Raw genomic sequence first — 14636 nt, forward strand, 5'->3', positions numbered from 1 at the left:
TAGGTATTGTCCTTTGTTTGGAATGGATAGGGCCGCAGTGAGTTCCTCTCCCTATGTAAAGGTTTGCAGGGATAGGGATTAGCTTTTCAGGGATGAGGCAGAGGGGACTTGGAGTTGTTTGTTCACAACTGTAATGGTGCTGGTTTTGTCACTTCCTGTCAGGGATGGTCTATGTAATGCTTAGTCTTGCCATGAGTACAGGGGACTGGACTAGACGACCTACCAAGGTCCCTTCCAGGCCTACGAGTCTGTTTCCTCCGTAGGCTTCCTGAGGGCTTCACCCAGCTGCGGAGCCTGGGCCACCTGGCCCTGAATGATGTATCCCTGCAGAGCCTCCCCAGTGATATCGGGAAGTGAGTGCACTTATGCTTCTTGCTAGTTGTGTGGGGAGTGCAGGGGAGGGGTGGGCAGGAGGAGAGCACCCCCACCATCATGGAAGGTGCCTGCACCATGGGGGAAAGATCTATTTATCTGAACTCCTTGTGGCCCTAGGAACATTAATGAACTTATCCCCCACACAGTCCAGCAGCTGAGTTAGGATCATTATTCCCGTGTCCCAGATGGCAACTGCGGCCCAAGAGGGGAAAGGACTTGCCCACAGGGAGTCTCTGCTGGAGGCAGGGATTGAACCCAGGCCTCCTGAGTCCCACAAGACTATCTTCCTCTCTAGCGCACATCCCCCCCTTGCTCCCCTGAAAGTAGCTGCAGTCAGTTCAGTGAGACTTTCAGCATGATGAGCTCGGAGTGCTTAGGCAGAACCCTCGGGGCCCTCTCAGAGGGGGCATGAGCTTCCTTCCCCCAGGGCAGGGCATCACCTTGTGGGGGGTTTGATCTCTGGGATGCCAGCTGCTCCATAGGCTGCTGCCATCTCTCTCCTGTCCCCTGGACTGGGAACAGCAACCTCCATGGTGTTTTGATAGTAAATCTCCATCGGCTCTGATAATTTTAGGACATCTTTATTTCAACCCCAGCCCACCTCTGCTACTGGTGTACACCGTGCAGCCATGTATACGAAGGACTGCCCTGAGGGAGGGTCTGAGCATCCAAGTTTGTCCCTGAATGGCCCCCCCTCCCCCACTCCCACTCCCAGTGACTCTGGCTTCCTCTTCTCTTGCAGTTTGGCAAATCTGGTGACTCTGGAGCTGCGTGAGAACCTGCTCAAATCCCTCCCCACGTGAGTGTCCTGTCGGGTGACTATGGGACCTTCCTGGCTGCTCGCCTAGGGGAGCCCCAGGGGCTGACCATCTGCAGTGCAGAGTTCAGCACCCTGGCTACTGCAGGGGCCTGCAGGGCTTCGAATGAACAAGCTCTCTTTTTGCTGAATTATTGGGGGTGGTATGAGGAGGAGGGGTTTGTTCAAGGCATAAAGGTAGGGAGGGACATTTGGAATCTGTTTAGCTGAGCTCATGGTCACACTGGAGGAGGCAGTGGAATTGGGGGGCTGCTGCTCTGAGGTCCCTGGTGGAACTGCTGAGAACTTTCCTCATTTGTGGGTTAGAGTTAGCAGAAGGTGGTTTTGGAGGGCAAGGGATGATGGTGTTTATGGGGATGTAGGTGAGGATTTGCAGTGTATGGTAAAGTAGAGCAAGGGAACTGGGGAATGTGGTGAATTTGTTCCCTTTTTCTTTCAGAGGGGTAGCCGTGTTAGTCTGTATCAGCAAAAACAACAAGGAGTGTTTGTGGCACCTTAGAGATTAACACATTATGCCCAAATAAATGTGTTAGTCTCTAAGGTGCCACAAGTACTCCTCATTGTTTTCCCCTTTTTCTGGCCCCTTTGCTTTTTTACATGCCTGTCCTGGTCCAGCAGCTCTCATGGGCGTGTGGGTGTTGGGCTTCAGTAGAATACTGGCCTTCTCAGGCAGGTGCGGGGTAAGAAGCCAGCCTTAAAGGAGAGAAGTTGAGTCACCAAGAGTTGCTGTAAGGATTTGGAGGAGGGGGTGGGTTGTGACTTCCCTGCAAACAGTAAATTGCTTCATCAGAGGAGGAGATGGAGCACAGGTGCTGGCTGATATGGCTGAATGTAGACCTCCTGTCAGGAACCCTGCTGCTGACTCTTGTCCCTAATCCATGGTAGCTCAATCTCAGCTCGGTATCTGCCTGCCAGTCAGTCCAAATGCCCACCCCCATGTATCCCTCCATTCTTTTTCAAGTATATGTTTGTGTGAATCCCACTGTGGGAATGAGTGTGTGCTGCATCCCTGTGAGATGAGTCTTTTGGGTAGCAAGGCCTGTAGGGCTGCGTGTGTGTCCTGTGCCTCCTGTTCTCCTCTGTGAAAGGATGAGGGGCATCAGCCACAACTCTCCCTCGGTTCCTTCTTACTGCCTGGGGGAGCAAGTGTCTGAATCACTGTTCTCCTGATCTTCAAACTAGTCTTTTTCAGGACTGGCTTGGTGAAGGAAATCCTTGCTTTCTTTAATTGGGATGTTCTATTAAAGAAGAAAGGGACCTACCTGTAATGCGGGGCAAGGGGGTTTGTGCCAGCATGACAGACTCTAATCCCTCAGGGTTCCAAACCTGCCCATCTTATGTCAGACTCATCCCCCACCTCATTGATGGACACAGCTGTTGCCTCTTCTGTCTGGGACAGAGCTATATCCTGGGCAGGTGCTCGTTGCTCTGGTACTTTTCCTGCAGGACCTGCAAAGCCAGGGATGCACTTCCTGTGCAACAGTGCAGGTCACTTCAGACCCAGAGGAAATGACAACCACCAGAGTGGAGCAGAGCGTTGGCCAGCACTTCTCAGGCAGGCCCCACGCCCTGGTATCGGCAGCAAAAGAGCCAGTGAAGAGGATACTGTCAACACTGGCACTTCCACCTTCAACACTGATGTCCTTGATGCCAACAGCTTCAACGATAGAGTTGGCACCTGTGTCCAAGTCACAGAAGGGTGCTGCCAGGAGAGAATACCCCACGGAGCATAAATGCAGCTTCATACGATATGTGGGGTCATCCCACAAGGAGCGTGAAACATCACTCCTCCAAGGACGGAGCTTCTAAATCCTCTGCTGAAGTGGGAACAGCAGACGATTGCAATGTCGGGGCCCACGACTGAACCAATGATGGGCCTGAGATGGGTCCTGGCAAAGGCCCCAATGTCCCCTCCTGTTCAGTGTCTGCACTGGACCTGATGCAGAGGTCACCCCACCGTGCAGCCACACTGGTCAAAGAGGGTTACTTCTCTTAGCCCATTTCAGTTTACTCTTCTCCCCACTGTTAAGCAGGGGTGCCTTTTCTTTGGCTGTAGAGAGTAAGCCCAAGGACACTACTGGAGGTCCCCTGCCAGGAACTCCGCTGCAAGTGAGGCAGGAGTGGCAGTGAGCCAGGCAACACAGACAAGGCCACAGAGGGTCCTGTGGCACCTTTAAGACTAACAGAAGTATTGGAGCATAAGCTTTCGTGGGTGAATGCCCACTTCATCAGATACAAGTATCCCTATGGCAAGTCACCTTGGCCTCACTGGGGACTGTCATCGCATGTATCCTGGAGGAGACCCCTTCTCACACTTCCAGGGAGATGAGATCTCACTGTCAGGGAGCGATGTTGGCCAGACCTCTAACACCAGAGCCTGCTATCAGCAGCCATGAGCTGGAGATAGCAGAAGTTTAACACCAGTAACTCCCATCTCTGCCCAAGGAGTTGTCTTCATCGTGTGATGAGGCAGTGACACCAGCTACTACCCTGGTGGCTGGTCACTTCAAAGCCTTCTAGAATCTCCTGACCCACATAGCAGAGACTCTGAACATCAAAACAACAGTCTTACATGAGAAGTCCCACAAGCTGTTTGATATTCTCAGCTTGACTCCTTTGACTAGAATTGCCCTCCCCATCTGTACGGGCATACTGGAGCCAACTAAGGGACTTCGCAAGCCCTGGCCCCTCTCCCCTCCTCCTTTAAATAGGCGAAGAAAAAATACCAGGTGCCCCCAAAGGGCTTTGAACATTTTTACACCCACCCAGACCTGGGATCCTTAGTCGTGTCTGCAGTCCAGGGGAAATCCACGTCTTTGGAAGGCACTCTAAAGCACAAAGACCCAAAGAAGTTAGACTTGTTTGGGAGCAAAGCATACTCCTCACTTATGCTCCAGGTGGTGAACTACCAGGCCTTGTTCGCAAAAAATACAACTGCCTCACGTTGGAGAGGGTTGCTCCCGTCCTGTCAAAGATCTCCCTGTCCTCCTGCAGGGGAGTTAAAAGGCCAGAGGGTCAATCAGATGTCACTGGAGCAGCCATGACACATCTGACACAGCCATGCTGTTAGTGGCCACAGCTGTCACGCTGTTGTGGCTGTTAGTGTCCAAGATACCCAAAAAGATGGAAGTCACCTTCGAGGGCTTGCCCTTTGAGGAGAATGGAGCTCTGTGGTTCCTGAAAGACTCAGGGCTACATTAAGGTCCTTAAGGATTTGCACTCTGGGTCCCTACCAGAAACCCTGTAAGAATCAGCTCCAGGGAAGTCAAAGGACATCATACTCTCAGGGCTGGCAACGTGCATACCCACCTTGGAAAAGATTTTGACATCCTAGGAGATGGCTGTCCTCTGGATCCGCCACCCGCCCCACACCATCAGAGGCAGCAGGTTTGATAGGAGTGCTGAGAGCCACACTGGAGGTGATCCAAAACCTTCTTGCTGCCTTCCAAAGCTGTCTTGCCCCTGATATTTTCCATACCTTACACGCTACTTACCCATTCCCCATCCTTCTTCAGGGATGAGAACCTATTAAAAGAAGTGGCCTTGTTGTTTTGTCTAGGAGCCTCAGTACCACAGGGGAAGAGGCTTCTACTCCTGATATTTCCTTATCCCAAAGAAAAAGGGGGTCTTTGTCCTGTCCTAGGTCTGAGAAGACTGGACAGGTACACTTGCCATCTCAGATTCAGGATGGTAGTGATTGCCTCCATCGTTCCATCTCTGCAGGCTCAGAGCTGGCTCGTGTCTCTCTGCTTATAGGATGTGTATGTCCACATAGTCATCACCTGGCCCACAGGAGGTACCCGAGGCTTACAGTGGGGCCAAATCACGACCACAGCAAGGTTCTGCCTTTTGGACTCTCCACAGCACCATGAGTCTTCACAAAGTACCTAGCAGTGGTAGCGGAACACCTGAGAAGACAAGACATCCATGTCTACCTTTCCTGAATGACTGGCTAATCTCCCAGCAGGAGACTGCAACAGGCCTACCTTACATTCTATCCATGTTTGCCCAGCTGGGGCGTCCAGTGAGCTATGAAAAAGTCTTTTATCCATTGTGGATGATAGAGCTCATAGGAGCTGGGATCAACTGCAGATCAGAGAGGGTATAGCTGCCTGAAAAGATCAAACCCCGCTATGATTATATGGACTTGTCTTTGGCTGTTAGGCCAGCATGTACATACGTGACGCTGCTTGCCAGACTTCACTCAAGGCCCCTCCAGCCCTGGATCAGGTCTGTCTACTCCCTGGAAGAGGGTTACCATTCTTATCCCTGTTCCCAGCAAAGATTTTAATCATGGTTGCCTCAGGGATAGGCCAGGGAGCCCAGCTGGACCACCTGCAAATGCAAGTGATCTGGTCCCTGGAAGACATGGAACTCACAAGGGCCTGGAACGCAGAGCTGTCAGGCTGGTCTACATGGCATTCCTACCTGTCTTCCGAAACGCCATAGTACAGATCCTGACAGACAGCACCTCTGTGAGGCATTACTTAAACAAGCAAGAAAGCACCGATTCATTGCCCCCATGCCTGGAGGCCATCAAATGCTGGGTATGGTGCCACTAACATAGATAACCCCCATGGCTCTTTATCTCCTGGGAGTCAGCAATGTCCTGGTGGACTTCTTGAGCAGACAATCTGTGACCAGTCATGAGTGGAGAGCTTCATTAGAGAGTCGATACTGCATTGTTGGGGGGTTCCTGTGAGAGACCTGTTGTTCACCAAGGACAACACAAAGTATCAGAACTTTTTTTTTACCCATAGAGTGCATGAGCCCAGGATCAATACCAGGCACCTTCCTTTGGCAGTGGAACCCAGGGCTTCTTTTTTATGCCTTCTTCTGGTTCCCCTGATCCTTGGGGTGACTTCCAAAATCAAAAGGGAAAAGGCCACGATGGTTCTCATAACTCCATGCTGGCCCAGGCATTTTTGCTGCAGGTGTCCAGTTAGCTGCCAGTCTCGCTTCCAGGCTACTCATACCTGATCTCGCAGCACCATGGTGAGATAATCCATCCTGACCTGTATCTGATGGCCTGGATGTTAGATGGTTAAGTAGTACGGATAAGGTCTTCTTTAGACACGTCCAGGGGATCCTAATACAAAGGAGGAAGACATCCACCAGAAGGACGTCGTCCTCAAAATGAGAGATTCTTGGGTTATGTGCTCAACAGGAATGTGGGTTTTGATACTGCTGATGCTCGATAGCTTGCTGCATCTGGAACCCTCCATTAAGGTCCACCGCTCAGCAATCGTGGTTTGTCATCTTTACAATTGTGCTCCATTTTCTCTTTTCTAATGGCCTTGAGGAACTTTGATACCCTGTTCTGTACTTGCCCATGGGACAAGAACCTGTTCCTACCTGGGACCTGGCCCTTGTCCTTTTGAGATCCTTGAGGGGAGACCCCATGACTGTCTATGTTCCAGCTGGGAAGAGCCTCCCAGCCCAGGTACACGGACGTGCGTTGTGGGGCTCAAGCTAGTGCGTAAAATTAGCTGCTCTGGTGGAGACTTTGGCTAGCCCCCCATGCTCCGCAGAGAGGTCAGAGTGGGCCTGAGGGCGGGTGGCTAGCCAGAATCGCCGCCTGAGCTACGGCAGCCACAGAGCTATTTTTAGCCTGCTAGCATGAGCCTGTCTAGCCGAGCTGGGAGGCTCGCTGCCATGCGACACCCTTTGAGCCCCTTTCAGAATTCTCCTTAGTTCATCTCCTTCTCAAGATGGCCTTCCTAGTCACTATCACTTCAGCCAGGAGAGTGTGCATGCTTCAAACGCTTGTGGCTGACCCTCCCTACATAGTCTATCATAGGGACAAAGTGCTGCTGAGACCTCACCCTGGGTGGTCTCACAATTCTGGCTCACTCACTTAACCTGCCTGCTTTCTTCCTGAGACACCACTCTTAATCAGCAGCCAAATTGCATGTGCCGGGCATTTTCAGAGCCTTACGTTACTACAGAACCTGAATGGTTTGGTTTTCTGTCTCCCCATTTATTCCTGGTTGTAGCCAACCATTCCAAGGGCCAGGCCATCTCATCACAAAGGATAGCTAAGCACCAACTGACAGGTACGCCTCTTCCACTGAATGTTAACGCTAACTCCACCAGAGCTCTGCCTGCTTCAGGAATGTGCCAGGTTCTGAGATTGCAAGGCAGTAATGTGTAATCCATTGATTTTTGTCAAGCATTATGCATTGGAGTTAGCTGCCAGAGCAGATGCCAAATTCAGGAGAGCAGAACTGGAGTCCGTTTGTTTGCAGCTGATGCGTCTCATTCCACTGTTTGAAAGGGGTGCGTCTTGCCAGTCACCTACAGTGGGATTGCACTGACATGCTTGAAGAGAGAATGGTTGCCCTGCAGTAAGTGTGGTTCTCTGAGATGTTCTCATTGGTGTGGAACCCCCGACGGACCCTTCACCCCTGCTTTCAGAGTCCTCTGCTAACACAGGATTCAAACTGGGAGGAGTCTTAAGGAGGGTCATGGCTGCTTTATGCCCTCGCCTGGGAACACGAGGAGGTGCAGAGCCCATGTGTGGGCAGCCCTGATAGATGCTGCTATTCCAAAGATTCCGGTCTCATACGCATGAGGTGCATGAGATCCACGCTGACTGCAGCATCTCGAAGAACCATGGTCAGTTACTGTAGGAGAACCATTCTTCCCCTGTTGTTTTGATATTTTTGCAGCCTGCCCTTTCGACCAGTGATCTCTTGGCTTCACCATGTACATGCAACCAGATTCTTAAGTTGGTTTGGGGGGCAGAGCAGCTGTCTGCACAGGAGTCTCCTTCGTCAGATGGTAAAAACTGAGCTAGTGAAACCCATCTGAAGAGAATAAAAGGGCAGAAGAGCTGCTGAGGGCTGGGTGGAAGGAGGCTGTGCAGATGTAAAGGAAGGAAGATCTCTGATCTGAAGGGGTGTGATAGTGACCCATGTTTTGAGAATCAGAGGATGGGATGGGGATGTAGGGCCAGGGGTTAATGCAGATGAACTTAGGACGAGTCCCCAGGGATGCAGGCACTGCTCAGCTCCTGCTTTCACCCAGCCCTAGGAACTTGCCCCCAAGGTTGCTGCCAAGACCTGGCTCCCAGGCAGGCTTCTCACAAGACCATATCCAGTGAACACCTTGTCTGCTGTCATCCCTTTGCCTCTTTTTCTGCAGCTCAGTGCCCAGGGTGCTCTCACATCCTCTGCAGGGACAGTGGGGCTCCCCGTCTTGAGGGCAGGGAACTAGAAGTGCTTGCTCACTCCTCTTTCCTGTAACTCAGCTCCTGCAGCCCCTGGAGTGTGTGTCATTTTTCCCTTGAGCTTTTCCCAGTTATCTCCATCGTCCTGTTCTCAGGGCTTCACCATGGCATAACAGACTAGCAGCAGGCCTGGGCTGTGGAACTCCCCTGCTCAGATGTCCCTGCTCAAAGCAGGTCTGCTTGAGTTGGAGGAGGAAACGCCAGCAACTCGTCTTCCCTGGGGCTCCTGACATCACTGAGCCCAGAGCAGACAGGACCTTGTTGGCTTCGGCCGCTCTGATAGGAGGTGGGGCAGAACCCCAACTCGCCTGAGCCCCTTGGCTTGGAGGCACCATGGAAAGAGCTATCTAGACTGACTCTGGTCTCCTGGTGCAGGGGAGATTCACAGTGACATTGACTGGGGAGTTGGGGTCCCTGGTGCTAATCTCTCTCTCTTTCTCCCTCCCCTCAATGGTCTGCAGTTCGCTCTCATTCCTCGTCAAGTTAGAGCAGTTGGATCTTGGTGGCAATGACCTGGAAGTGCTGGTAGGTGAAGCGGATGGGAGGGAGGAGGTGGGAGGGGAGGAGGTGGGTGGTGGTTGGGACAGTGCCCCGGTCCCCTTTGGGGAGGAATGGACAGGATCTGAAATCACAAGGAGCAGCTGGTGACTCCAGTGTGTCTGTTGCAGCCCAGTAGCTGTTCCCAGCATTCTGTTCTCTTGCTGTGTTAGCGCTGAGTGGTGTTTTCCTCCATCCTGTTGCACATCTTGCTTCCCCCTCACATATCATCCCCATTTCTCTGGGGGACTCTCCCCTGCTCTCTAGCTGCCAGAGGATTTATGCCTCTCCAGTTCTGTCGCTTGCCTTTGCTACCTCTGACCTTTGCGTCCCCATCCCAACCACCCCTTGTCATCTGCTTCAGCCCTGCTGGGCTGGCTTGCTGCCCTTCCCCTTTCTGGTTTGGCTTTGCCATTAGAGCGAGACCCCAGCAACTTCCCATGGTATTCCCCAGGGGGTATATATACCCAATCTTAGTATGGCGGCCCCGAGGGCTGCAGACACTGAAACCTCCATCTAGGCCCTTCTACCCCGTGAATGCTGGAGACCAACACAGAGTGCCTGGGGGAAACCTGGGCTCAGCTGCTCTTGTGTATTTGCAGCCTTTGACTGAGCAGGAATCCAGGTGTGTTCTGTAGTTTTCACAGCTGCAGAGACAGGTGCCACAGAGTGCTGCTCCAGAACTGGCTTTCCAAGAACTTAACCTCTTGTTGGTGAAGAAAACCTCCTACAGCGGGAGCCATGTGAGGTGGTGCAGCTCTTTCTGCCAGAACCTGCAGATCTGCAAGAATAGTTCTGAGGCATGAACCGCTTCTCAGTGGAGCGTTAACTCCAAAACCTAACTATTATTCTCAAAATGTCAGTGCTGTTCATTCGTTCCACTGCTGATCATTTTAGCAGCAACATCCAGCTAATGTGCATGTCCCTGTGGCTGGCTGGTGGTGGATAATGTTGGTGTAGCAGGGTGGTTGGTTAATGTCAAGTTATCTCTGCCCATTCCCACAAGGAGGAAGGAGAAGGGAGCTTTATTCCTTCTGAGGCGAAAGCCTCTGAAGCCCTCACTCACCTCTCACCCGTCTGTGGACCAAACAATCTCAATTGTCCCCTTCTAGCCTGCTCCTGGGGAACTTTTGCAGCCAGCATGGCCAATCTAGAAACCCGTAGCATGTGTCAGCTGAGATCCACCCAATACCTGATCTTCCGTGTCACGGTACCCTGGCTTGCTTGCTTCCCCAGCGGTCTGCCGTGAATGGCCTTGAGAAGGCGGCAGAGCTGCAGCATCTGTCATAGCTGGATTGTGGTGATTTGGGAATAGCCGGTCCTCTCCTGTGGGAAGGGGCTAACACTCTGCTTCCTTGTTCTGTCACAGCCAGACACTCTGGGAGCACTACCGAACCTGCGGGAGCTCTGGCTAGACCGAAACCAGCTCTCGGCCCTGCCTCCGGTGAGTACCTGTTCCATGGGTGTTGCCTCACTGCTGTGTTCCCTACTCCATCACTCCCTTGAGCCAGGTGGTGTCTCCTCTCCCCTCCCAGGAGCTGGGGAATCTTCGGCGCTTGGTCTGTCTGGATGTGTCTGAGAACAAGCTGGAGCAGCTGCCCAATGAGATCAGCGGGCTGGTGGCACTGACAGACCTACTGCTGTCGCAGAACCTGTTGGAATGCATACCTGCTGGGATTGGTAAGTGCGCTGGAGCAAGGGCCATCGTGTTTGTGTGAGTGCAGTATTACCTCTTGGGGAAGGGAGGTAGCCCTGGATGGGAGAGTATGGGCGAGTATGGGCCAGGAGCAGGGACCATGTGACCCCGTGGATGGTAGCAGTGAGCTAAGCCCTGCTGGGAGGGTACGGGATGGATGATTTGGCTGAGTAATGTGGGCAGGGCCCATATCACTCTCTGGTGCAGCTCATGTTTGTCTCTCCCTGTGCTCAGGTCAGCTGAAACAGCTCTCCATCCTAAAAGTGGATCAAAATCGGCTGGCTGAGGTGACAGAGTCGATTGGGGACTGTGAAAATCTCTCGGAGCTCATCCTGACAGAGAATGTGGTGACAGTATGTGTTCTGGCAGTCACGCCAGTCCCTATTGTGTTGCTTAGCTCAACCCCTGACTCCTCCGTGCCAGTCTGTCATCTCCTTGGGCTCTGCCCACAGGCTGCAGCTCTGGGAGTTTCAGCCAGCACCACAAAGGGCTCAGGGCCCTTGACCTCAACCATGGGCCATAGTCTTCAGTGAGCTGCACCTGCTGTGCTGCCCTCTGGTGATGCGAAACCACAATCCATCCTCGGGAGACCCCTGGATGAAGCTGATGTCATCTCATGAGTTGGCTGAAGAATCCCCTGGGCTCAGCCCGAATCCTTCTAGCTCAGTGTCCTGGCTCGGCCAGGGCCAGGACCAGATGACTCCTCTCAACTAGGAAGGAGTTTATATGCATTCTGTTTTTTCCCCCCTATCCAGTGTAACAGTAGATGGGAGCTCCCCCCACAGCCACTGCTCCTGCCCTGCTCCCCACAGTGCCCCGTGATGGGAGAGGCAGCGATTGTGGCTGTGATTCAGAGGGAGGTGGTGATTTTCACCAGCAGTTATGAGTTGCTGAGGGATGTAGGTGTTGCTGTTCTTCCCCCTGCCATGAGGTGACAGAGAGCTAAACCTCTTGGCTAGCCAGGATGGGCAGGGATGCAAAACCATGCTTTGAAGTGTCCCTAGCTTCTGTTTGCCAGAAGCTGGGACTGGATAACAGGGGATGGATCACTTGATGGTTACCTGTTCTGTTCATTCCCTCTGAAGCTCCTGCCATTGGCCAATGTGTGAAGACAGGGTACTGGGCTAGATGGACCATTGGTCTGACCCAGTGTAGCCGTTCTTATGTTCTTTCCCCTTTATTTTGCTTTGGGGTTGCGAGTCCCACTGTAGTGAAGCCTTTGGCATCATGGCTTCTGTGCTGTCTCCCCATCTCCCACCCAGGCCTTGCCAAAATCCCTGGGGAAGCTGACAAAGCTGACCAATTTGAATGTGGACCGGAACCGGCTGACAGCACTTCCCTCGGAGATTGGGGGCTGTGCCAGTCTGAATGTGCTGTCCCTGCGTGACAACCGCCTGGCGCTTCTGCCTCCTGAACTTGCCAACACCACGGAGCTGCATGTGCTGGATGTGGCAGGGAACAGGTGAGAGGACAGGGGTAGCCCAGACTTCAGGCATGCCCATCGTAGAAGCCACATGGGAAGGAGGAGAACAGAGTGCAGGTGGGCCCTGATGTGCTCTGGAGGGACACGGAATATGGTGTCTCATGTGGAAGACCACAGAAGAGTTCAGAGGGGGTCTGGGCTGGGTGCTGTTCCTATTCCCCACCCTCAGGAAGACCAGGGCTTTAAAAAGCCCACTCCTAAGTGACCAGAGGGGCTAGCGAACAGGAACGGCTAACAGGAGTTTTGCGAAGGAGTTTGGGGGGGCTAGATACACTTAACATTCTTTAAACTTAAAGCCAAACCCCCTCCCCACCCTCAATTAAAAACAAAAGAACAAAGGAACGAGCTTCAGGAGTGAAAAGATAATGCAGGCAGAAGTCTAGCAACCCAGTGGAGGCTACCCAGTTTATTGCACCCAATGCAGCATGTATGATTACCTGCCCTATGGGCGGGTGGCGTACGTGTGCACTCGGTGCAAGGAGCTCCCGGCCCTCAGAGACCGTGTACAGGTTTGGAGACCAGAGTGGCTGAGCTGGCGGAGCTAAGGGAGACAGAGAGGTACATAGATGAGACTTTCTGGGACCCAATAGAACGTCCCACCCCCGGTCTGACAGCCTCTGTGCTGTTGAGGAGGATGACAGTCTCAGGGAAGGAGAACATCCAACTGGAGCAGAGGGAAATGATCTCCTAGTTGGGACTCTCCTTCCAGATGATGTTGTGATGTCCTCTCGCACTGAGGATACCTCTCCAGAGGAGGGAACTCCAGTTATTAGGAAGAGACGGGTATTAGCAATGGGCGATTCGATCATTAAAAACATAGATAGCTGGGTTTGCGATGATCGGGAGAACCGCATGGTGACTTGCCTGCCTGGTGCGAAGGTTGCGGATCTCTCGAGACCTCTAGTCAGACTTATGTGTAGTGCTGGGGAGGAGCCAGTGGTCGTGGTACATGTAGGTACCAATGACAAAGGGAAGGATAGGAGGGGTCCTGGAGGCCAAATTTAGGCTGCTAGGTAAGAGATTGAAGTCCAGGATCTCCATGGTAGCATTTTCTGAAATGCTTCCAATTCCACGTGCAGGGCCAGTTAGACAGGCAGAACTGCAGAGTCTCAATGCGTGGATGAGATGATGATGTAGGGAAGAGGGGTTTAGATTTATTAGGAACTGGGGAAACTTGTGGGAAAAGGGAGCCTATACAGAAAGGATAGGCTCCACCTAAACCAAAATGGAACCAGATTGCGGTCACTTAACATTAAAAAAGTAATTGAGCAGTTTTTAAACTAAGGGCTTGGGGAGAGCCAAGAGGTGTGGAGCAGCATGTGGTTCAGACAGAGACATCCCTTAGGGGAGGATCTATTAATGGAGATTCTCTATGTCCTAGTAAGGAGGAGAGGATGGAAGATGATAAAATACAAGTAGGATCTGATGAGAAACAGTCAAATGAAAAAAAGTCCCATTCAATTACATCATGTAATGTCAGACATCTAAAAAGTGACAAGTTTAAGTGCTTATATACCAATGCTAAAAGTCTAAATAATAATATGGGTGAACTAGAGTGCCTTATATTAAATGAGAGAGGCATCACAGAAACTTGGTGGAATGAGGATAATCAATGGGACACAGGGTACAAAATATATCAGAAGGACGGAACAGGTCGTACTGCTGGAGGAGTGGCATTATATGTGAAAGGAAGTGTAGAATCAAATGAAGTAAAAATCTTAAATGAACCAAACTGTACCATAGAATCTCTATGAATAGTAATTCCATGCTCTAATAATCAGAATAAGCAGTAGGGGTATATTACTAACCACCTGACTGGAATGGTGATAGTGACTGTGAAATGCTCAGGGAGATTAGAGAGGCTATTAAAATAAAAAAACTCAATAATAATGGGGGATTTCAACTATCCCCCCCTATTGACTGGGTACATGTTGCCTCAGGATGGGATGCAGAGATAAGGTTTCTTGACACCTTAAATGACTGCTTCTTGGAGCAGCTGGTCCTGGAACCCACAAGAGAAGAGGCAATTCTTGATTTAGTCCCAAGTGGAGCAGAGGATCTGGTCCAAGAGGTGAATATAAGCTGGACCGCTTGGTAATAGTGACCATAATATAATTAGATTTAACATCCCTGCGGCAGGGAAAACACCACAGCAGTCCAACACTGTAGCACTGAATTTCAGAAAGGGGGACTACACAAAAATGAGGACATTAGTGTGACAGAAATTAAAAGGTACAGCACCAAAAGTGAAATCCCTGCAACTGCATGGAAACTTTTTAAAGACACCATAATAGAGGCTCAATTTAAATGTATCCCCCAAATTAAAAAACATAGTAAGAGCACCAAAAAAGAGCCCCCATGGCTAAACAGCAAAGTAAAAGAAGCGGTGAGGGGCAAAAAGGCATCCTTTAAAAAGTGGACGTTAAATTCTAGTGAGGAACATAAAAGGAGCATAAACACTGGCAAATGAAGTGTAAAAATACAATTAGGAAGGCCA

At 51.4% G+C, this 14636-nt stretch overlaps 1 protein-coding gene across 50 annotated transcripts in view; it reads left to right on the forward strand.

The window, feature by feature from the left end:
• The window catches only part of SCRIB (scribble planar cell polarity protein), a 210447-nt gene that overhangs the window by 39514 nt on the left and 156297 nt on the right, over window positions 1-14636 (forward strand). For all 50 annotated transcript variants that reach the window (XM_024112161.3, XM_008175709.4, XM_024112168.3 and 47 more), the window contains exons 4-10: window positions 264-353; window positions 1118-1174; window positions 8885-8948; window positions 10330-10404; window positions 10496-10640; window positions 10891-11009; window positions 11919-12118. In XM_024112161.3, coding sequence (XP_023967929.1) covers window positions 264-353; window positions 1118-1174; window positions 8885-8948; window positions 10330-10404; window positions 10496-10640; window positions 10891-11009; window positions 11919-12118 — 750 coding nt within the window. The remainder of the gene's footprint in view (window positions 1-263; window positions 354-1117; window positions 1175-8884; window positions 8949-10329; window positions 10405-10495; window positions 10641-10890; window positions 11010-11918; window positions 12119-14636) is intronic.

The sequence above is a fragment of the Chrysemys picta genome, chromosome 2 (assembly GCF_011386835.1).
Source record: "Chrysemys picta bellii isolate R12L10 chromosome 2, ASM1138683v2, whole genome shotgun sequence".
Classification (NCBI taxonomy): Eukaryota; Metazoa; Chordata; order Testudines; family Emydidae; genus Chrysemys; species Chrysemys picta.